A 25,449-nucleotide genomic window follows, 5' to 3' on the forward strand; every position below is an offset into this window, starting at 1 on the left:
TGTGGTAGGACATCCTGGTACTCAGTCAAGTAAGAGCAAAGTAAAGAAGTAAAATCAAGCTTTCAATCGGTACAATTTTTGGGGAAAATTAACTGTTTTATGTTTTCTATACACGACAAAATCATCACAAAACAGTAAACTTTCCTCCAAATTGCACCGATTATATATTTGATTTTACTTTTTTTGATTGCTCTTACTTGACTGAGTACCAGGATGTCCAACCGCAGAGTAGGAAACCTGTCGAAATTATATAATCCGGAGTCAAAAGTCAGCAATATGAAAATAGTCTATTAGATTAAGTATCCTTAAGTTGCTGCACGTAATAAAAATAAAGTGCTGTTTTCCAACTAATCAAGGAACTTAACTCCTGAATGGTATATAAGTTTAGACAGACAATAAAGAATTTGACCTCTATTTTGTCATGTTAAACAACATATTAAAGTTCGAAATTTTTGGCCGAACAGTTCTCAAGTAATTGCACAATAGCCATTTACACTGCTTTTTCCCAATCAATCAATTTCCACAACTAAGTGAAAATCATCAATGTCTAATTTTACCTGCAATATGCAATCTCCTCTTTAACAACACATTATAATTTGAAAACTATTGGTTAAGGGGTTATTATGTTATCATATGAAAACAGTGTGGGGTGTCCTTCCTGCCTGATGGAAAACCCACCATACTACCTTAAATTAAAACTGTATTTCTGTTGTAAACAATAGGTAACAAATCAATTGTTTTTTTCCCCAACTTGATACCAAATGTTACCAAAATCGGAAAACCATAGATAATTTTGCTCATCATTAGTAAAAACAACTGCTGAACTGTAACTGAACATATAATGGACAAATCCAGTTATTAATAGTAAAAATTCAGGAAAAATTGGAACAGAATCGTCTATTGAAACCAATAGAAAGACAATTTTATACTTACTAGATGGGGCATTTGTAAATCCCCCGAATTGTGGATTTGGACTGGGACTACCACCTACAATGACACCAGCAGGCAATGTTGGTATTTGGTATCTGGATGTTGTTGGTGCATTAGTTGGTTGTCCTGTGTATGGTTTTGGTGCATTAGTTGGTTGTCCTGTGTATGGTTTTGGTGCTCGAGTTGGTTGTCCTGTGTATGGTGTTGGTGCTGGCGTTTGAGTTGGAGGGCCATGGTAAGGTGTTGGAGCCCGTGTTGGAAGACCAGTGTATGGGAACTGTGGTGAATAAGTCACTGGAATGTTTGGTTGTGGTGATGGACAGAATGGTATCTGACAACAGACATCGTTAGGATCTGTTGTTCTTGTACAACCTGAAGGAAGGTTGGGGTATGAAGGACATCTGAAATTGGAAAATAGTATTTAAGAAAATATAAAGATATATTTTACCATCAAGCAGGTAAAAAAAAGTTAATACATCAAATAAAAATTAAGGATCTAATAATAAAATTGATATAATGCATTGCTTTTTTTATATTTTCATTTGTTTATTTTTATTTTAAATGTAGTCCATTAGTTACAGTTTGCCATTTAAATCTTTACATAACCTTAAATTGAACATACTAAAGAAAAGGAACCCATCCCTCCCTTTCCTAGTTTATTTTTTAGATGGCATGGTGAACAGATCAATATGTATTAAATGTACTGTTTAGATCATTTGGTAACAGTGTTAATGTCAGAGGCTTCAACCTTCATCGACAGATGCAATGAATACTGATAAGAAACAAGGCCTTTACCGAAATTAGCGATTTCAATTTTGATGCTGTTTATATAACAAATCTGGTGGTTTTATAATCATTGCACACATTGAACATGCAAAAGACTACCGGTATTTAATTTCTGTTTTAAGTAAGGATCTGTTTAAGTTTGAATCAATTTGTACAGCATCTGCAGCTGATCAAATATATTAATGTTTGTTTATCAAAATTCCTACAATACTTAATTCCATGAAATAGTCATTCTACACTGTAATAGTAGTAACTGATTGTTTTCAAGCTTTTTGGGGAAGCAACAAATCACAATTTTCAAATTAGCTCAATTGTCCTAATTCTTAATTGTAAAATTAAAATAGTGCTACTAATTATGATTCAAAAAGATTTTTTGGTGGATATAAATAACTCAAGAATATTAGCAATATTTTGTAAAATGCATACCTGTCAAAACAGGTGTAATAATTATTTGTAGCATCGTCACATCGACACCTCTTCTCACAACCCTGGTCCCATGTCTGTCCCTGTTTGTATGGAACACCATAGTAGACACAATAAGCTGTAATTATAGTAAAGATCACACTTATTATGAGTCAGAATTCTCTATCTAGAGGGATTTATATTTATATTGCAATAAATAAATAATAAATAATAAAAAGGAGGCACGTTAAGTTTAAATTTTATTTCTGATTTTGTGCATGAACACAGGATTATATCAAAATTTCTCCCAATGTACTGCACTTGTTTTTATAAATAAATTCAAACCATTTGAACTGTAAATGAATTCACATTTCAATGGGAAAATACTAAATAAAGTCAATAATTGATTTAGAAATAGTTCCTCTTTAAAACTAAATTTTCTCGACATTTAAAAGATTGTAATTGTGTTTACTTTCTGGTTCATTTCAGGTTAGAAAACATTGAAAATATTTGATTGTGCATGGTTTTGACATAGATTTCATGAATACTCCTAAACGATTTGCCGATATATTCATATATCCAATAACTGTATACATATAAAATTTACATTTAACATATAGAGAAGGCTTTGTGGTAGGTTGAGTCTACTGCACAAATTTTTTTAAAAGTTTTAAAGTAAGGGCCTCGGTGGCCGAGTGGTCTAAGTAGTTACTACTGTAATCACTAGCCAGTCAACACTGAGGTTTTGAGCTCAAACCCCGCTTGTGCGGGTGCACTCGACTCCAATCTTAATTGATTAGGATTGTCAGTTTTCCTATTGAAGGTCGTGGTTTTCTCTGGGCACTCTGGCCGCCACGAAATAGCCCAAAAGCGGTGCTTAAAAGTGGCGTTAAAACACCAAAAATCAAATCAATCAAAAGTTTAAAAGTAATTTTGCACTTATATGAATTTTTACCTGGTGGAGTTGGGTTTGGATTCAATGTAATCTTTTGATATGGGCCATATGTGCCAGGTGTAGTTGATGGTGCCAGTGGATTGTATGTTGGTGCTTGAGTTGGAGCAACAAAGGGCACAAATGGTGTTGTCTTCCGTGAATCACATACAACTGTTTTACAACAGAAATCTCTTGAATCTTGTGTAAGGGAACATGTTGGTGGAAGAGCTGCTGGGAAAGTTGGACACCTAAAAATACATGAAATAGAATAATCAAGTTGTTTTAAAATTCATTAAAAACATACAACAAAAGCATGCTTATACTGGTGATTTCGAATCTGTTCAAAGTTTAGATTTTTCTACCCTATATACCACTTTGCCTCACAATCTTATTAAGAAAAAATTAACACATCTAATTAAATGGGCATTTAAAAAGTCACTATGCGAATATATATGTTCTAATTCTTTTAGGTCATTTTTTAGTAACAACAGACAAAAGAACTATGTCAATTGGACCTGCTTTGATACGATTACTGCCCTTGAATTTTTACTAGATAATATTTTTGTTCGCTATGGAGATTCCGTATATCATCAAGCTATCAGAATTCCAATGGGGACTAACTGTGCACCACTTATTGAGGACCTGTTTCTGTATTGTTATGAGTTACAATTTATGACTAAAATCAGCAAAGACCCATTGAAACAACATCTCATACAAAAATTTAATAACACTTTTAGATATTTGGATGATATATTGGTTCTCAATAATGACGACTTCAGTATGTACACGAAAGAGATTTATCCTTCTGAACTGACTTTAAATAAAGCTAATACTAACAATGAACACTGCCCTTTCCTGGATCTTGATATCTTTATCTTTAACGGGAAGCTTAATACCAAAATTTATGATAAAAGAGATGATTTTTCATTTCCTATTGTTAATTATCCATTTTTAGATGGTGATGTTCCCTTGTCACCATCTTATGGTGTTTATATATCTCAACTTGTTCGATTCGCTCGTGTATGTAACAACGTATTTGATATTAACAAAAGAAACCTCTGTATTACTGAAAATTATTACACCAGGGTTTTCGATATCACAAACTAGTCAAAACATTTACTAAATTTTATCATCGGTACAAGGACATCATTTGTAAATATAAATCAACATGCAGACATTATACGTTCAGGTATTTCACATCCAATCTTTTATAGTAATATTCTATACAAAGCACAATAATTTCGACATTCACCTCAAAAGCTAACCAAACCTTTAAACAGACTTATTCAGAAGGGATATAGTTACGATACTGTTGTCAGGTCGTCATAGGCGGATCCAGGGGGGGCCTGGGGGGCCCAGCCCCCCCCCCCCCCCTTCATGGGAAAAATTTGGTTGATTATATAGGGAATCACTGTATGACTGGAGCGGGCCCCCCTTAGGTCAGTCAGAGGGCCCCCCTTATGAAATGTTCTGGATCCGCCACTGGTCGTTAAAGATGGCATATTTTGGTATTAATATTGATTCACTCATAGGGTCTTTGCATCGAAAATAAACACATTTATTCTAAAACCAGTTGTTGGCATGATACTATTATGTTCTTCTCATATACTTTATGATGGTATGGTACTAAACCCCTAATGGGAGGGATTATGCTTGATTTTCATATTATGAAGACATAATCTTTCAATCAGTTTAATTAAGTCTGGAGCTGGCATGTCAGTAACTGCTAGTAGTCCTTTGTTAATTTATGTATCATTGTCATTTTGCTTAGTTTCTTTTGTTACCTATTCTGACATCGGACTCAGACTTCTTTTAAACAGAGTTTTACTGTGCCTACTGCTGTGTGTTTGTTAATTCTACATTGGCTAGAGGTATAGGGGGAGGGTTGAGATCTCGAAAACATGTTTAACCTCGCCGCATTTTTACACCTGTCCCAAGTCAGGAACCTCTGGCCTTTGTTGGTCTTGTGTGTTTTTCAATTTAAGTTCATTTATATGTTTTGGAGTTTAGTGTGATGTCCATTTTCATTGAACTAGTACACATATTTGCTTAGGAGCCAGCTGAAGCCCACCAGCTGGTGCAGGATTTTCTCGCTGTGTTGAAGACCCATTGGTGGCCTTGGGCTGTTTTCTCCTCTTTGGTCGGGTTGTTGTCTCTTTGACACATTCCCCATTTCCATTCTCAATTTCATTTACTCAGATGATGAAATGTAGTGGGATATATGGTGTACGAAAACATATGATCTGACCATACCTTTCACTACAAGTGTAAAATCCAGTCATACCATCTTCACATACACAGTTGTATTTACAGCCATCTTGCCATTTCTGTCCAGTCTTGTACTGAACACCATTGTAAACACAGTAATCTAAAAATATTAATTTTACAAATATTGAGTTGATTACAAAAACAAAGAGAAAACAATGTTAAAATCTCAAACTTTTTCTTTTATACAAAATTTATTTCATTTCAAACAGTGATCAAATCTAGTAAACATCATAGAGTATATAACAAGATATACTTTAGTACATGTGGATTTCAATTCTATCAATTTGGTACTATTTTGTATGGATTTTGTGCATACAGGTAAACCACAAATTTAGGTTCAACAAGACACAAAGTTACTTAGTACCATGATTAGCTAGCAAGAATTTGTTACAACCACGAAATCAAGTATCCAAAAAAAAAAATACATTACCTCAGCTCATAAAAGTGTGTACTAACGAAAACAAATGAATACATAGAAAGTGATTTTGAAAACAGTGACCTAACAAACATAAAGCAACTTTTTTTTTAGGGGGGGGAGGGAGACAATCTTTTAAAATTTACAATTTTATACTCACTTGGTCTTGGTGCTGGTGTTGGAGCTTTGGTACTTGGAGTTGGATTAAATGTAATACCAATTTGTGGTCTCTGAGTTGGTCCAGTTCCTGGTTGTAGTGTGTTAAGTGGGTTTGGTTTTTGTGTGTACACAAGGTTAGGTCTAAGTGTTGGTCCTCGTGTTGGTTGTGGTGTGACAGTACCAAAGCCTGTGACCTTGCCTGTTGGGGCTGTGAAAATCACTGGTGAACCAGAAGGTCCTGGAGTTTGATTTTGAGGAATGCATGATGGTATCTACAGAAAAAATTTTGTAATTGGTGCTAAAATTGGTTTGTACATACACATCTTTAAGGGTCCGGATGGGGTTTACAGAATAGAGAAGTATGGCAAAAAAAATACTGAATAGAGAAAAAGGAGCACAAATATTAAGAATAGAGAATAATGGGATGCAACAGTATATAGAATTTCTGTTGAAAACAAAAGAGTACGGTAAATGATACTGATTATAGAAATGAATGATGTACGGAATAAAGAAATCATTTAATTACAGAAAATTTTAATTGTAAAATTTCAGCATAAGCGTTATTTTTAAAGATACAGAAAAATGACAGCAATTTTTTAAAATACAGAAATTAAGGACCCCCATCGATCCATACCTTCATATCTAGCTAACACAGTGACAAATATAAAGAAAAACTGCACACTATTTTATTCTCACAGTCAAGCCACATCCTATATTTACATTCTTGATTCAATTTGAAACTTATCTAATTTCTAAAAGTTACCTGACAACAGACTGGATCATTTGGATCTGGAACCATTGTGCAGCCTGCAGCAATACTGTCGTAAGTTGTACATCTCTGACGACATCGTATATAACCTGTCATACCGTTTTCACAAATACATACTTTGTCACAGCCATCGTACCACTGCTGTCCTTGAGTGTATGGCACACCCTTATATACACATACATCTGCAAAAATTGTGCAATATTCTTATGTGCAAGAAATTCAGAGTTCTGTTTCATCAAAATGGTCAGTTAAAATAATTTGGTAATACATATTTCTGTATGTGAATGTAACATTTTCTCAGATACTCAGATATACAAATTTCAGTGGATTTTACGTCCTTTTTCTATACTAGAAACAAGTTCACAAATAATCAGTGTTCTTTTAAAGGATCCTATCTGAAAATTTGAAGTTTTCTTAGTATCAAAATATACAGAATTAAAAGAATTTTTTTATATTTTATTTAATTCATTAAAGATTTTAATTGCACTCCACTTTCAATTAAAATATGAATATCTTTTTTAGTATATTTTCTATAGTATCTTATTATTTTATGAGTATGCTTATAAACCTACATGAGTAAACCATATAATTATTGTTCTTTAGGTTAAAATTTCCTGAATTGTAATTCATTTAAGGTGGTACCTAACACTACAGGGAGATAACTCTGTAAAAATCAGCTAAACGTTTTAATCACATTGTATTGTTCAGGAAATATTAAGCTTCTCAATGATCAAAATTAGTGTTTGTCAAACTGCTATATAACCAATGAAATTTTTCTGATGAAGTGGTTGGTTCAAATTTTTAGAAATTTTTATATTTTTGTCAAAGGGTCAAAGTAAACATTTTGTCAAAATTTTATGAAAATTAAACGAGCCAAATTAATATTAGTCAAGGTGTTGGGTACCACCTTAACCTGTTTTGGGAAATCTCAGTATTCCAACAATGATGTTGAATTTGTCAACTCAAATGTTATTGACTTTAATTCTTCCCTATTTTTTATGTTAATGTATATGGGAAGCTTTTTTATTGACAAGATTTTTTTCCCCACCGTACAAAAACATGTGACAAATTTAAATATTTTGATAACAAAGTACCTCACAATAATCCTGACACTTACAGCCACTTAAAACCAACAGAGATAAAATATGACAAATTTTCTGTAATTTTGAAACTTTGAGATGTCAAATTCCTGATTTTATGAAGAAATCTAGGTAATAGTACAATTACTAACGTGGTGTTGGAGATGGAGTTGGTTGAGAAAATGGTGGATTTCGTGTTGGCTGCTGTGTAGGATTAACATTTGGAGATAGGGTTCCAACGGGTGGTTTTTGTGTTGGTTGTCCAGGATATAGTGTCGGAGGGTTTGTTTGTCCTAATGGTGGTGATACTGTTTGTTGATTTGGTCGTGGTGTTGGTTGAGGAGTCACAACTGGATTACACTGTACTACTTTGCAACATGGGTTTCGTGGATCTGAGACCAGGTGGCAGTAAGATGGTCTTGGGAAGTTTGAGTAATCTTGACATCTAAAAAAATAAATAGTTACATTGTACTTCAATTATTTCCATACTAAAATCTTGGTTTTTTTAAGCTTGACATACTTTTGAAGGCTGCAAAGTTTCATACATTTCAATAAGATGATAATTCTAACATAAATAAAAAGATAATGAGATACCAATGGGACAATAAAAGCACACATCAAATAAGAATAGAGAGAATCATGGCCACATAAAAAAAGATGATGATGATAGATGACTTTTAATGTCCAGTGACAAGTTAAATGCATATTCAGGATAAGACTATGTTAATGTGATATCAATATGTACCCTGCTTTGTATTAGACTGACACCCTGAGCAGGATTTTTAATGTGCTAGTCTACAAGGTAACAGTCTGCACAAAGACACTTCACCCTTCCAGGACACATAACTCTGACTGCAGCTGACCAGTCTTTGCTCTTACTACTAAATACTGTGTTTTTAGCAGATAAGCAGCAAAACACAAAACATTAATACATAGAACTAAAAAATCAGCAACACAAACCATCTTACAACAGGGTGGACTCAGATGCTCAGGTTGTACCTATCTTGTTGCTCATAACAAATAAACATATATTGATAAGTCAGAATAAGTGATAAATCACCTTCATTACAGCAGATTCCAACGAGTGTGTAGCTAAAGGTAGAATCTTTGGTTAGCTTCCTTGCTAGCTCAACCATGAAATGATTATTACCTTAAATTGGGAGGAGCAATGCGCTATTTTATCATCCAATGAAAACATTTATATCAATGGCCTGTTTATTATTTATAATATATGTATGTTTCATACAAAGGTTTACCTAGACTACTTTGCAAATGAAATTTCATTTCATAGTCTTTGATTGAATTAAAAAATCTTTTTATTACAATAAATCAGAAGCGGAGTGACGTTTTTTTTACGCCGTGAATAGGCAGTTTAGTTAATTAATGTCTTTTGGTGTAATCCCCACGCATAAAACATTGTTATGTATTTTCTTTATATATGCATATTTTTTAGAACTAAAATCTTTTATATTCATACAGAAAAGAAAAATTATCATACTACTTAATATTATTAATCGAATATTTTTAAGGATTTGTGATTCGTTAAAACTTGATCACATGTACATTGTATTTGCTCAGTTTGCACGCCAACACTGTTGTGTTTAGCTTTTGTAGGTCAAAAACAGCATATTGCACAGGGCATACAGCATGTTACTAAAAATAGATTCTAGAAATCCCCAATTTTACATTGTTCATGCTATAGTTGTTGATTAATAATATAACAACTGTAGCCTTTGGTTGAGGTCAATACGATGTTATATCGACCCAGAGAAGCATATCGACCTCGGACTTCGTCCTCAGTCAATATGCTTCTCTTAGGTCGATATAACCTCGTATCGACCTCATACAAAGGCTATAATTGTATAATATATCATGCACGGTTGTAGTACTTATATTTGGTTAAAAATGCAACGAAAAAAAAAACCCAGCAAACAACTGCTGTTTAGAATTGAAAATATTGCAGAGTTTATGGACATCCACTTGGTTTGTTAACATTACCTTACTTATTAGTATTAGATAAATAATGCAGCCATGAAGACCAATTTTTATGTCTCTAATTCAGTTAGATTTAATTTGACCTAGATTGAATGATCAGGTCATATGTACTTTTGAACACCTTCCAATCTTTTTTACCTGTCCGGGTGTATTGTAAACATATGTGTATGTGTAAAAGTGAATACGGTCAGCACTTGTCAGTCATATTCAACTACATTTTATTAACTTGATGTAACAAATTCAACAGACAGGTAAAATATATTATTATTTGTAATGTCTGACGAAGAAGAAAACATTTTAGGAATGTCAGCTTTCAGTTAACTTTTCACCATTTATCAAAATAAAATTGGCACATCAAACACACCTACAACATGCTTGTGAATGAGCTTATAATTATCATTAAATTTTAAATTTAGATTGAAAACTTATTTTTAAACTGACTTGTAAAACTAGTTTTACAATGTTTATATTCTGTCACTTAATTCTGATTGGTTCTCTGCTTAACTATTGACTCCACCCAAAGGCTGGATGTACCTTACCTAATAATGACTTCATGGTTGAGCTAGCAAGGAAGCTAACCAAAGATTCTACCTTTAGCTACACACTCGTTGGAATCGACTGTAACAAGTCATAAATGAGGAAAGGAGGCCTGAATTGTGGCTTCAACAAAGAAGGCATGATTTTGGTCATTTGAATTCTATAATTCTCAACCAGTCATGATAGTATCCAATTTTTTTTTTTGAATACTGTAAATTCAGAAATTATTGCATGCATTTATTATTGGGACTTTGTCATTTTAGACTAAAATGCGATTTTAATGTTTGCGATATTGAGAAAAATCCTGTTTAATTTTTAAAATTTCAAAATGCGAGTTTAAATTATTGCAATTATAACCCTGTCGCATTTTTCGCAATAATAAAAACATCACAATAATTTCTGAATTTACAGTAGATGACTTCAATTCAGTTTTAAGAAACCTGGGTTCAGAAGCTTCCTGTAAGCACCTTTTAATTTATCAAGAATTTCCTGTAAGCAGCAACCATCTTTTAATTCATCAGGAAGCTTCCTGTAAGCAGCAACCATCTTTTAATTTATCAAAGCATGATGGAAAATATTTTTTTTTAAATAAATTTCTGTTTTGAATAATTTAGGTTACATACTTGCTGGAACACCTGTATCTTCCTGTCCTCTGATCCATACATTCACACTCCAATGAACATCCATCATCCCATTTCTGTCCCTGTGTATGAGCTACTCCCTTGTACATACAATTCTCTAGAAAATACAACACAAAATTCTAAAAATCAGGATAATTGTTATTGAAATATCATACTCAAAGGCATTTACCAGTAAATCCCTTACAGACATGTCTGGTGTTCAAATTGAAAAAAAAACAAAAAATCATATCATGTGGCTTTTTCACATAATTTTAGCTAATATTTTTATGTTTCGTATTTCTAACCAGACTTGTATATATTTAATATTATTCCTAAACGAATTTTACCTTTAACCTTAGGTATAACCTTGAACAGAGATTTTATAAGACAACAAAACTGATCAAAAGAAAAACACAAGTAAAAGTATTACGTCTTAAAATACAGTCTCATTTAATGAAAAGGTTTTTTATTAATGAATTGTTGGATTAAAAATGCTATATCCTATCTATTATAAGTAAACATTGTGTTCAACATAGAAACGACAAGTCTTTTCATTATTAAACTTGACATGTTGTTATTAGATCTTTGAATATAGTTTACATTGGCACAAATATCGATTTTGTTATCAGCAAATTAAAACATAACTAAATTTGTATTCTTTTCAAACGGTTTTTTGGGATGTATAAATACACATTCACGTTCATTTTCTATATAGAGATTACTCTATCTATATATTACATTATACATATTTATTAACAGGTTAACTCCTAACTATCCTACTGCCTGTTGATACTTTTATTTTGGCATTGCACAAGTCATGTCTTCTTTGACTGTCCATGACGTTAAAACACTAAATCCCTGGGATATGTTTAAGTTGATTTTAGTCTCTGATGCATGATTTTTTATTATTTATTGTTTTTGGCTTTTAACTAGCTTTCAATAACTGTGAGTACTCTCAAATCGTACTTTCGTGTTTATTTGACCTGTTGATACAATTTGTAATATTTGTTATTTAATGTTTACTTATTCAGTGTTATATCTAGTCTCACTATTTTTAATATATACCACCTTTGATAAGTGTTTAGTATGACATTAATTTTCACTTTTGTTCTCATACTAGGAACAACAAAATTATTTACTTTGTAAAAATTACTTCTGTACTCCATGTATACCTTACAACAAAATTATTTTTATTTACCTGTGTACGTTATTTTATTTAACAGCATTTTGTCCAAGGTTATGGTTGTCTTTCTGATTTGTTTTAAATCTAACCCCCTTGTTTATTAATTTTGTATTTACATTGTGTCATAGATCAAATTTATTCCTTCAGTGTATGTTCACTTGTTTTTGTTAATACATCTTTTGATTGAGTTAAGCCATTTCAATTGATATTTTATAGTGTGTCTTTCTATGTTGTGATGTTACACTATTGTTTCAGGTAGGGTGAAGGTTGGTACCTATTAAAACGTTTAAACCCGCTGCATTTGTTTGCACCTGTCCTAAGTCAGGAACCTGATGTTCAGTGGTTGTCGTTTGTTGATGTGGTTCATGTTGGACACCTATAGTTACTAACATCAACATCATTTGGAACCTGGTAGATAGTTTACTCATTGGCAATCATAATACATCTCTTTATTGTTTATATATTGATTTATTTTTAGTACTCTAACATACCTGAGTATCCTGTTTTGATTGGTGTAGGTAGTGTAAATGTGTAGGGAGTTGGTGGCTGTGTTGGTTGTGGCGATGGTGTCGGTTGGTTTGGATATGATGTTGGATTTGGGGTTGGTACATATAATGTAGGAGGTGTCATGACATCTGGTGTACAAATTGGTTTCTTACAACAAACATCATTGGGATCCGTGGTTAGACTGCATCCTTGTGGTAACTGTGGCCATTGTGGACATCTACAAAATAAAATAATACTATCAGATAATCAACTTGTCCTGCTTAATACATTTTATTCCTTGTCATTTTTTTGTGGTCAAGTCTTCATGTTACATCTGTTTTGTGGTATGTGTTTGGATTGTTTTTAAACACAAACAAAAAAAATCTTTTGAAAATCCATTGTATTTTTAAGGAGACAATTAAACTTTTATACTCAAATGTTTTTCCTATAAAGTAAATCTCTGTTTGGTTTCAAATAAAATATGAAAGGATAAATTTACTGTTCACAAATGGCATGCTTAGTTAATAATATGTTTCTTTTTTATTTTGTGTGTGTTTTTCTTTCTGGCTGGCTAGTACTTTTTGAAACCTGACTTGATAAAAAATTTAAAAAAAAGAATATCACAGATTATGTTTTACATATTAGACAACATTAATTGACATGATTGAATATGGAATATCTTTAAGTTTTATGAAACAGCATTGAATGCTTTTAAAAAAGACATAAAGAATTGATGAATGAAGAGAACTTATAAACTGAGGATTCATTGTTATTTGTGGGTACCAATTTTCGTGGATTAAGAACAAATTGTATATTCGTGAATATTTAATTTTTGTGGTTTTACAGAGTCAAGCCTATAGAAAAATTGTACTTCACTGAACATTGAAAATTGGTATCACACGAATATGTATGTATCCACAGTGTGTAAACAAAAAAACCAAACACTTAACATGTTAGGTATTAATAAGTAGAAAAATTCTGAAAATACAAAAATTCATGACCATTACTGTAAGATTTCTTACCTGTCATCACATCTGTAGAAACCAGTCATGGAGTCTTCACAGATACAACGAAGATCACAACCATCATTCCAAGTTTGACCTTGTTTAAACTGTACACCATTGTATACACAGTATGCTACAATATGAAATTTTATCTGTGAACAATGTTTCATTTAACACAATTATATTTAAATATATTTGTTCAAAGTCTGTATAAAACCTGGGACAATGTCAGAATAATATTCTTTTTGGAGCAGGGTATAATCAATAACAGTATTCTTTGACAATACTGAAAAAAAAAAGCGTCATGAAATGAAACACTTACTGTACATGGCTTTCTACAAATACATAGATCTATAATTTTGGGAATTTTAAATTGATATGATTTGTAGTATTAAAATATGTCAACACAAAAAATGAGTACTAAACACATTCGACAATTAACAATGATAAAGACTTACTTGGTTTTTTTGTTGAAACAAAGACTTGTGGTTGTGGTGGTGTTAAGGTGAGAGGATTTGGAGAGGTTGGTGGTGGACAGTATGGTTTCTGACAACAAGGATTTGAATAATCCATTATCAATCGACATCCTGGTTGTAGATTTGAGTATGTTGGGCATCTTACATGAAAACATAAAGATTATGCTTAAACAATTATAGTAACTAAAATATCAATTTTTTTCAATATTGACAATTATCAGTTCTCAGTTTTTGAAATTTTAATTTAATAACTGAAAAATATTCTCATAAAAGCTATCAACAGAAATATAATATCATTTAGTTTTCAATACAATATTGAATTTGTTTCCATATCAAATCAATCTGACGGAAATAAAGATCCTGAGTCTGCTCTTTGCTTAGAAGGATCTGAAAATGCCCCATTCTACTTTCTGCTTTAGTGACCTTTCGGGATCCTTAGGGTTTGTCGTAATGATGCACACCTTCAAAAATTTGGAGGCAGAAATTTCATTGGTAGATGTAAAAGTTATCAAAACAGAAAGTAGGATGGAGTGTTGTAAGATCCTTGTTGGCAAAGTGAGGACACATGATGATCTGTATTTTAATCAGATTGATATTAAATTAGCTGATAATCTCTTGTACTTAATAAGACATTAGTAAAAACTGACTTTTCTGTGCATCTGTAATTTCCTTGATCATCTAAACAGATACAATCATACTGGCAGCCATCTTGCCATCTCTGGTTCTTGCTGTAGGTTTTACTCTTGTATATACAATAATTACCTAAAATAACAAAAGATTTGTTAAAATACATCTTTTTTTTACCCAAACCATATATGTATAAAAATAAAAAGATGTGGTATGATTGCTCTTATAGTCCTTATGATATTTTTTGACAATTTGCGGCCCATAGAGCTACAGATTATTCATATATATGTTAAAATGTTCTGAATTGCAACCCAGGCTCAAGTCACACTTATTTCCAAAAATGTCATTGCTTATTGCCTACGGGTACCTAGCCAATGTATAAAGTTTGTTTCGTTAAATATTTTTCTATGATATGACGTTCCTGCTTATGTTTGAATTTTTGTTTTCCTGGACACAATTATCTAATTATTTCCTTTGTATATATCTCCGCCTTCTCAATTTTTGTTATTGCGTCACTGTATCGTTAATGTTTATCCCACATCTCTATTTATTCATATCTGTTTTGCTAGAGAGCTGAAGTAAAACTACACCTTTTGTAGACATAACATCACAAGAGATTTGATACTTACTTTTATATATTGGTGGTTGGGTGACTGTTGGTAATGGTGCTGGTGTGGATATTTTTGGTTGCGTTGGTAATGGATAAGGTGTGGGTCTGGGAGTTTCTCCTGGCCTATAAGTTACGGTAACTGGTGGGTAGAATGTTGGTGTCACTTTTGGATTAACGTTAATATTAGGTCTTTGAGTTGTTCTTTGTGTTGGAGCGGGGGTAGCAACACCACCAGAGAAAATCTTTGGTGGCTGTGTTTGGTATGGTGGATAAGTATGACCCGGTATTGGTGTCTGACCTGGTATTGGTGTACATACAGGAACTTTACAACACAGTGGATCTGTAGGATCAGGCTGTAATGTGCAGCTTGGATCTGACTGTTGTGCAAATGTAGGGCATCTACAATAGATCATATGTATATTAATACGTCAATTTTGAATCAAAGGAATGGCAATTATTCCTACAATTTCAGAATTAACCATTATTCCAACAACTTTATATTTAACAATTAGTCCAATAACTTCAGAAGTAACAACTACTCCAGACCTACAATTACAGAATTAACAATTTAATGTACAATTTCAGATTAACTAGTAAACCTACAATTTCAGGAATTATCAATAATTTCTACAATTTTAGAATAACCGATTCATTCTACAATTTCAGAATTTCAAAGTATTCCTTTAATTTCTAATTTAAAAATTATTCCTACAATTTCAGAATTAATAATTACTCTTACAATTTCAGAGTTAACAATTACTCTTACAATTTCAGAGTTAACAATTACTCCTAAAATTTTAGGAATAAGCAATTATTTCTACAATTTTTGAAGTATCAATCATACTCCCAATTTCAGAATTAACAATCATTCCTACAATATCACTATTGACCATCACTCCTAAAATTTGAGACTTAACAATATTTCCTGTAATTTCAAGAAATAAAACACTTATTCCTATATTTGAACCTGCTGAAAATGTTTTAATGTTAAATTACTTGAGATGAAGAGCAGCAATAAAATGTTATTTCTTTCCTTTTATCAAGTGCATGTTTACATTTTTAAGGCATCAATTAATACATCAAATCCATTTTCCTACTATTAATTCAATTTTATTCAACTCTAAAAGAGTAGAGTAAATATATGAAGCTATGATATGAATATACAAAAGGCAATTTGATTCAAATGCAGATCCTGTGTTTAAGTTTTACTTACAAGCTTCTGACAACAAACTGTTTTACTTTCTGTTCTGATAATTATTACATCAGCCAATAAAATTTCAGCCTTCAGACTTTTGAAGACATGTATTAATCCGACAAAACCAGAGGATCCCGAAGGTTCTTTGAAACAGAAAGTAGAACAGAGCATTTTCAGATCCTTGTAAGCAAAGCATGGACACAGGATCTGTATTTTAATCATTTAAGAGATAACTGTATTGTATTTGAAGCTTTGCAAACGTCCATCGGTAGTTTTACTGTCGCAAATTTAGTTTACCTGGCGACACGTAGCGGAGACAGGTAAACGGGTATTTGCGACAGTAAAACTACCGATGGACGTCCGCAAAGCTTCAAATACAATACAGTTATCTCTATTCTAATGCAAAACAAGTACATAATTTAATTTCAATCATTATTTCAGTGCAAAATTTTCATTGAAGAAAATTCCGCCAAAAGATGTTATCTTCTTTGGCCTCTAAAATAGGTGACGTCATAGGTATGCTTCCGGCGTCAAACGTAAACCCCGGGAGTTTTTGGCTTCTTGACCGCTTCAGAATGTAATAAAATTTGATAAAAAGAAGATTTCTAGGTACAACATGTGAGTTTTTTGCTTATTATTGTAGAAATTACATGTCAATACATTCAGCAATTTAAAATGTCGACTTCCTTAGTTACAGACAAGGAGATAGAGAATTGTACGCTAACTATCATCAAATCAGAACCATTGATACAAAATAATTGCATTAGAATTTATACTAACCTATTGTTACATCTGTATACACCAGTAATACCATCTTCACAAACACAAGAGTAATCACATCCATCATACCACTGTTGTCCTTGGGAGTAGGCAATGCCTTTGTAAACACATACATCTACAAAATTACAATCAAATGTAATTTCTTTGTAAACACATACATCTACAAAAATACAATCAAATGTAATGCCTTTGTAAACACATACATCTACAAAATTACAATCAAATGTAATTTCTTTGTAAAAACATACATCTACAAAAATACAATCAAATGCAATGCCTTTGTAAACACATACGTCTACAAAAATACAATCAAATGCAATGCCTTTGTAAACACATACATCTACAAAAATACAATCAAATGCAATGCCTTTGTAAACACATACATCTACAAAAATACAATCAAATGTAATGCCTTTGTAAACACATACATCTACAAAAATACAATCAAATGTAATGCCTTTGTAAACACATACATCTACAAAAATACAATCAAATGCAATGCTTTTGTAAACACATACATCTACAAAAATACAATCAAATGTAATTTCTTTGTAAACACATACATCTACAAAAATACAATCAAATGTAATTTCTTTGTAAACACATACATCTACAAAAATACAATCAAATGCAATGCCTTTGTAAACACATACATCTGAAAAAATACAATCAAATGTAGTGTACATCTACCAAAATATAATCAATATTTGCATTCAGGTGTCACAGGTCAAATTTATCCGTTCATTGTGTGTTTATTTACGTTTTTTGATTGAGTTAAGCCTTCCAATTGATATTTTATAGTGTTTTACTATTTTGTGATGTTATACTATTGTTTCAGAAAAGGATGAAGGTTTGGTACCATTAAAACAATTAATCCCGCTGCAAATGTTTGCAACTGTCCCAAGTCAGGAATCTGATTACAGTAGTTGTTGTCTGTTTATGTAGTTCATACCTGTTTCTCGTTTCTATATAGATTAGACCGTTGGTTTTTCCGTTTGAATGGTTGTACACTAGTAATTTTTTGGGGCCCTTTATAGCTTGCTGTTCGGTGTGAGCCAATGCTCCGTGTTGAAGGCTGTACCTTGACCTATAATGGTTTACTTTTATAAATTGTAACTTGGATGGAGAGTTGTCTCATTGGCACTCATACCACATCTTCCTATATCTATACATCTACAAAAATACACTGAAGTCTAAAAACCTTGATCTTGTCAACACATCATCTACAAAACATTATGCAGTATAGATTTTTTTATCTGTTAAACAATTGCATCAATTACCGTAAATTCAAAAATTATTGCGTCCATTTATCATAGCGATTATTGAAGAAAGGACAAAAAATGTGAAATTGATTATTGCAATTTCATGAAAATCTGCATTCAGATACATGTGTATGGCTATCAGAATGCGTGTTCTTATTATTGCTATACTAACCCAGTTGCGTTATTAATAAAAATTTTGAATTTACAGTACATAAATCTGACAATAGCACAGGTGTGTCACGTTTAAGTAGTGACATGTATAACAAAAGCCAGAAAAAGTTTGAAGATATACTTACTTATTGGCTGTGTTGGTTGTGGTTGTGGAGTTGGTCGTTGTGTTGGTTGAACTGTCTGTTGTGGAAGAGGTTGTGGTGTTACACGTGGAGGTAGTGTTGGCTGACCAGTGTATGGAGATGGACTTTGAGTTGGTTGACCAGTGTATGGAGTTGGTCTAGGAGTTGGCTGACCATGGTATGCAGTCGGACGTTGAGTTGGCTGACCAGTGTATGGAGATGGACTTGGAGTTGGCTGACCAGTGTATGGAGTTGGACTTGGAGTTGGCTGAGTTGGGTTTTGAGTGGGTAAATTATAACATTCAGGTATCTGGCAACAGGGTTTTCTTGGGTTTTTGACAAGTCTGCAGGTGTTAGGTATATCTGTATAGACTGGACATCTACATAAAAAAATGTGTCATATATCAGAGTAGAAGTAATGGTCCTAAGACTTTTAAAAACTGAAATTACAATCTCAATTCTCAGTTTAAAATGGTACAGAATTTTCAACATTTTCTCTTTATCGTAAAATAAAAGAAGAATGTGTCTTAGGACACAAATGCCCCAGCTCAAGCTTTGCAATTTTAAAGTTAAAAAGGAGCATAACTCTAGAAAAAAAATGCCATTCTCAAAAACTTTATTATCTAGTAAAAATTTGTAATTAAATAAATGAACTTAAGTATAAGTCAATATCAATAAGGATTGATTTCCTAAGGAGAGTTCTCAATGAATATTTGAAAATTTTGTTGAAAATGTTATGTTTATAAGTAAGGAAATTAGTTTATTGATCGATTGTTGGATGCTTTATGTACATCAGTACAAAAGGTTATACCATGGTGAGAGCATATTATATTTTTCAAAAAGGGTTACCGTAATCGGGCTTGTATAGTTCGCACTGGTACATAGTCTGCACCCCCTTCTCCCCACAAAATTTCAGGTAAAAAAACTTTTTGTAACTGTTAGAAAAGGTCTAATGAAACTCCGGTAATTTCAAATCGTGTGCGGTCGTTTGCGGTATTTTCTTGGAAAAACCTGTTTTCCATCATCAAACAGAAGCTGAAACTGCTTGTAAATGATTCTAGAACACTTCATGATTGTTAAAATAAGTTTAATTCACTTAAAAAACAATTTAGAAACTTTTGTATGTTTAAACCGGAAGTTTGAATAGCACGTGTAAAAGAAGAAAAAAAAGGTGAGCGTCGAAATCCGTACATGATAGATATCACTATTATACTACTTTGGAAGTAAAACAGTTCCATCCTTATGTAAAACAGTCCTTAATATATCTATCACATTAATGTTTGAAGGGTCTTAAGCTAATACAAACCATATTAGTCAGTATGAAACGCCAAAACGGAACGAACACTAACCGATTACGTTTTGTAGTTTACAAATCGTAAGCTGGTTTACGGTTGTCTTTTTTACTATTTTTGTATCATTTCAATCAAGCAGATACCAGTTTATTTCAACCAATGCATTGAAAAGAAACGAGAAATTTGTAATGAAGTGTTTAGTTTTTAAATTTATCAGTATTAATTTGATACTGAATAGAAATAACTTATTAATATGGATGAGTTAAAATTATTAGTTTGAAAAAATCACAAGAGTGCCCTCTACAATATCAATAACAAAGATGGCGGAACGTAAACAAACCACCTCGACCGCGAAATTGAACTTTTTCTCTTATTTCTTGCTTATTGTACTCTATAGTCCGCAACCCGTCTGGAAGGTCCAATTTTGGAGAATAAAACCTCGGACTATACAAGCCTTTTAACGGTAAGGCATTTGATTATCTTTGACAAAATGCAAAAAAAAAAAAAATGGGAACAACTAGATATCATTGAGATGGGAGCCATCTCCGTGGGCCCCGCTGTGAATAATGTGTGGTAAAAAATTTGTACCTTTATCATTGGACATGGGGTTGTCAACTGAAACCAAAGTTTTTTACCCTGACCTTTGACCTAGGAAGTTGTACATAAATTATGACACACCCTCTGGTGTTGGTTTATATACATGTCAAGTATAAATTTTGAAATCATAAAGGTTCTCAAGATATAGAGCAGACACGATCTTTACCATAGGACATGGGGTTGTCAACTAAAACCAGTTTTTTACCTTGACCTTTGACCTAGGAAGTTGTACATACATTATGACACACCCTCTGGTGTTGGTTTATATACATGTCAAGTATAAACTTTGAAATCATAACGGTTCTCAAGATATAGAGCGGACACAATCTTTACCATAGGACATGGGGTTTTCAACTAAAACCAAAGTTTTTGACCTTGAAAATTGACCTAGGAAGTTGTACATACATTATTTATGACACACCCTCTGGTGTTGGTTAATATACATGTCAAGTATAAACTTTGAAATCATAACAGTTCTCTAGATATAGAGCGGACACAATTTGTTACGGACGGACGGACAGACGGAAAGACAGAAGGTCGGACGGACGGACAGACTGATCACTATAGGGTGTCCGCCATTCAGCGGGGACCTAATTATAGATCACTCTTTTTTCAACAACCTCACTTAGAAAAAAACTATTTTAGTGCTAAAATCTTACTTTGGAGAACATCTGTATTTTCCTTCATTTGCATTGAAACAAACACAATCAAAGTCACATCCATCATCAAATGTTTGACCTTGAGAATACTGGCGACCTCTATATATACAAACACCTACAACAACAACAAAATTTTTTAGCTGTGTGTACATAATATTTCTCTTTGATGGTGTTCAACTGATATTAAAGTGTTTTCTGTCATAAAATACAATACCATATTTTATTTCACATTCCCTCCAACAACAAATAAATTAAACCAAAAAAAAACTGAAGGTGATCAAAGTTTGATATATTGTACAGAAACATGATTATTTTTTAAGACTGTATATTGACCTCTAGATGTCTTTAGGTTTTATGTGTGGTTTAATAGACAGAAGTTGTTAATTTTGTAAGAAAATTTAAGTCAAATACTAAAGCATAAGTAAAACTAATTTACAAAAAACACAATACCTAATCTACCAGGAGTTGGTGTTGGTTGGCCTGGTATTGGTGAAGGTGTTGGAAGATAGACCTGTCCTGTAAAGGTGTTTGGTTTCAGTGTTGGTACTGGTGTCGGTCCGTGGGATACTCCTGGTTGAGGTTGTGGAGTTGTTTGTACACAGAATTGTGCAAGACAACAGGCATCTCTAGGATCTGTCCTCAATGTGCATCCAGCTTGAATATTTTGATCAATTGAGGCACATCTGATAAAAAAAAGCAAACAAAAACAATTATTTTCTAGATAAAGGACATAAAACATTGAAGCAAAGTTTTTGAAAAAAGTTTGACCAATGGTAAACACTATAGTTTTAGATATTCCTTTTGAGTTATAAATCTAAATGCCAACTTCAATTTACACAACTTTTCTACCTCATGCTTTTGGTTAATATAAGAAATTCTATGAGTCACAGAGCAATTTTTTTTGGGAGAAGACTTTATAAGTTTGATTAACTTCTGTCTCATCACTTTTGCATATTTAAGCAAATAAAATATGTTTAAACTAAAAAGCAATTTTTTAAGCTACAGGTTGTGAAAAATTGTCATATCTATATAGATTATACATGTAGAAACCAATTTTTTTTAAATAAAAAGAAAACTAAAGGAAAAAATAAGCTATTATAATGTGCTTTAATAAAAAACAAAAATAAAAATGAGAGGTCACAGACATTTTGTTACAGAAAACAATAGGTAAAACTGATGTACATTCCTTTTAATATATAAATTAATGAGCTAATTTCCCTTTCATGGCTGAGTTGAAAATAATTGAATTAAACATAAAATATATAGAATATGTAAAAACAGTTAAACCACATAATTTTCTTCATTCAGATGATAATTACTACAAGTGATGTGCACTCTTCTTTCCAAATTTGCATATTTCATTAAAGATACAGACATATCGTTTTCTGCTATTCAATAATCCAAGATGGGAGGAGACACCTGTCTACCTGAAGCATTCACTTATTTCAATAAATTTAACATGAAAAATCTTTTTCCCCGCCAAATTTCACATTCAAATGTTTGTATATCTTACAATCAAGCACATGAACCTGTCTTAATATTTTCATAATTTTGATGTGTTATAAAGGTGTCATTTATTCTTTTTTATATTTTTGGTGTAATAATAACGACAGCATGACATTCAATTTGCATGCAAAAGTTATGATAACACACCTTTGATTACAAGTGTATATTCCTCTGCTTGAGTCATCACATCGACATTTGAAACTACATCCATCTTCCCATTCCTGACCTTGTAAGTAGCTTACTCCCTTATATACACAGTATTCTGTGAAAAATGACAGAAACCAGTATATATAGAATCAAATCTGAAAATCTGGCAACTATGTCCATGAGATAAGTTATAAACATCAATGAACCTCCTTTATCATAATACAAATACACAGAATGTTATAAAACTATCATAAATTTTAACATTTCAACACAATATTTCATATGAACTTATCAAATAATACATAGAAGTGCTGGAAACTAAAGTTCTAATCCCCTCCTTTTATGATAAATAGTTATACATTGTAAAGAAGTCATGAATTTAGGCAATAACAGCATTTCCATGCATTTCATATGTACATGATGTAAGCAAAAATAATACTTTTGATACTAAATTTTGAGGATTTGGTGGTAAGGGTGAACTAAGTTTAAAATTTTTCAACAAAAATACAAATTTATCATAGGCTTGTATTCAGAATTTGTCAAAACTAGGTATCCACTTTTTATAAAAAATAAATGGGGAATGTGTCCATGGGACACAGATGATGCCCCCGCTTGCATATAACATTATAAAGGGACATAACTCAAGAACTGTAAAAGTGACGCTACCCAAATTTGTACTTGATCTGAGTTTTGTGGTAATAAGTATTGTGGATAAGTTTCATAACATTTGGTTGAGGCAAACTGAAGTTAAAGAACGGAAACGAAAAATTCAGCAATTTTTCCATTTGTAAAGGGGCATAAATCTAAAACGTTTAAAGTGACGCCACCAAAATTCAAACTTGATCTGTGTTTTGTGGTAATAAGCATTGTGTATAAGTTTCATAACATTTGGTCGAGGCAAACTAAAGTTAGAGAACAGAAACGAAAAAGTCAGCAATTTTTCCATTTGTAAAGGGCATAACTCTAGAACTTTTAAAGTGACGCCACCAAAATTCAAACTTGATCTGTGTTTTGTGGTAATAAGCATCGTCTATAAGTTTCAAAACATTTGGTTGAGGCAAACTAAAGTTAAAGAACGGAAACGAAAAATTCTGCAATTTTTCCATCTGTAAAGGGGCATAACTCTAGAAAGGTAAAAGTGAAGCCACCAAAATTCAATCTTGATCTGTGTTTTGTGGTAATAAGCATTGTGTATAAGTTTCATAACATTTGGTTCGAGGCAAACTAAAGTTAGAGAACGGAAACGAAAAATTAAGCAATTTTTCCATTTGTAAAGCGGCATAACTCTAGAACGGTAAAAGTGACGCCACCCAAATTCAAACTTGACCTGTGTTTTGTGTTAATAAGCATTGTGTATAAGTTTCATAACATTTGGTTGAGGCAAACTAAAGTTAGAGAACGGAAACTAATTTTGGAACGTACGGACGGACATAAAAAAAAATACCATTGTACTCAATCAATAAAAATTGGAATATACAAATAAATGTATAGACTTATTATCAGAAACACAGTTAGATTTCTACTCTTTACAGCAAAATTCATGTGGTCAGACCTCAAAGAGTCAGTCCACTGTTCATACTAATATCATCTAAATGGCTAATTGGATCAAGACCATACCAAGTTAGTACTTACGTAGCTCTGGCTTCAATGTTACTGGAAGATTTGGTACATTATGGTAGATACGTGTAGGTGGGGGTCCAGTAACTGTACACTGTGGTTTCTTACAACATGGATTACTGAAGTCTCTGACCATTTCACAACCAGGTTGAAGATTGATGTAAACTGGGCATCTGGAAATTTAAATAAATTAAAAATGAAAAGACTTAATTGAGATGTTTATCATATTTAACCATAATTTGTTTTCAGGAACCCTCTCAGTTGAAGAAACTCAGGGTTCAGTTTCTATTTCCAGATGTTCCTTAATATGGTAGTCTGATAATAATCCAGAAGAGAAACTATAAAATTTCTATATAATTTACCTGTTTATCTCCCCTTAATGATTCATTTAGATGTCAAATTTGTATACCTTTAAATTCCCCTTCCATCCAAGTTCAAATGGTCGCTTCAAATGCAAACATCAAATGTTTTTTTTCAGAAGTGCAATCCTTTATTTGAATCAATCTCATATGATCTGAATGGGAAAATGATTAAAAGATGTAAATACCTATCTGTACAAGAGTAAGCTCCCTTTATTTCATCCTCGCATGTACATGTATAGTCACAACCGTCTTGCCAGATATCTCCCTGTTTATAAGCCTGACCTTTGTAAATACATACACCACTTTTTCCTGCAATGAAGAAATATACAAGGGGATCTGACTTATACACCAATGACAGCGATACCCCAAAATCAAATTACCATTTTTTTTTAATCTTTATCTCTGATAATTGCCCTGATTGAAATTGTATATTTGTAAATAATAGTTAAGTAATGAGGC

The 25,449-nt window shown here is 32.4% G+C and overlaps 1 protein-coding gene across 1 annotated transcript in view; it reads right to left on the bottom strand.

Moving 5' to 3' along the window:
• The window catches only part of LOC127702009 (uncharacterized), a 91,730-nt gene that overhangs the window by 39,627 nt on the left and 26,654 nt on the right, over positions 1-25,449 (bottom strand). Inside the window, exons 21-40 of the mRNA XM_052205987.1 lie at positions 25,176-25,299; positions 24,644-24,801; positions 23,012-23,126; positions 21,809-22,041; positions 21,359-21,473; positions 18,814-19,154; positions 17,256-17,415; positions 15,300-15,679; positions 14,691-14,805; positions 14,026-14,183; positions 13,586-13,700; positions 12,569-12,801; positions 10,898-11,012; positions 7,895-8,187; positions 6,658-6,845; positions 5,896-6,166; positions 5,306-5,420; positions 3,074-3,300; positions 2,143-2,257; positions 934-1,331 (exon numbers count right to left, since the gene is read on the bottom strand). Of these exons, the coding sequence (XP_052061947.1) occupies positions 934-1,331; positions 2,143-2,257; positions 3,074-3,300; positions 5,306-5,420; positions 5,896-6,166; positions 6,658-6,845; positions 7,895-8,187; positions 10,898-11,012; positions 12,569-12,801; positions 13,586-13,700; positions 14,026-14,183; positions 14,691-14,805; positions 15,300-15,679; positions 17,256-17,415; positions 18,814-19,154; positions 21,359-21,473; positions 21,809-22,041; positions 23,012-23,126; positions 24,644-24,801; positions 25,176-25,299 (3,969 nt within the window). The remainder of the gene's footprint in view (positions 1-933; positions 1,332-2,142; positions 2,258-3,073; positions 3,301-5,305; positions 5,421-5,895; positions 6,167-6,657; positions 6,846-7,894; positions 8,188-10,897; positions 11,013-12,568; positions 12,802-13,585; positions 13,701-14,025; positions 14,184-14,690; positions 14,806-15,299; positions 15,680-17,255; positions 17,416-18,813; positions 19,155-21,358; positions 21,474-21,808; positions 22,042-23,011; positions 23,127-24,643; positions 24,802-25,175; positions 25,300-25,449) is intronic.

This window comes from Mytilus californianus, unplaced genomic scaffold (assembly GCF_021869535.1).
Source record: "Mytilus californianus isolate M0D057914Y unplaced genomic scaffold, xbMytCali1.0.p SCAF_5, whole genome shotgun sequence".
Classification (NCBI taxonomy): Eukaryota; Metazoa; Mollusca; class Bivalvia; order Mytilida; family Mytilidae; genus Mytilus; species Mytilus californianus.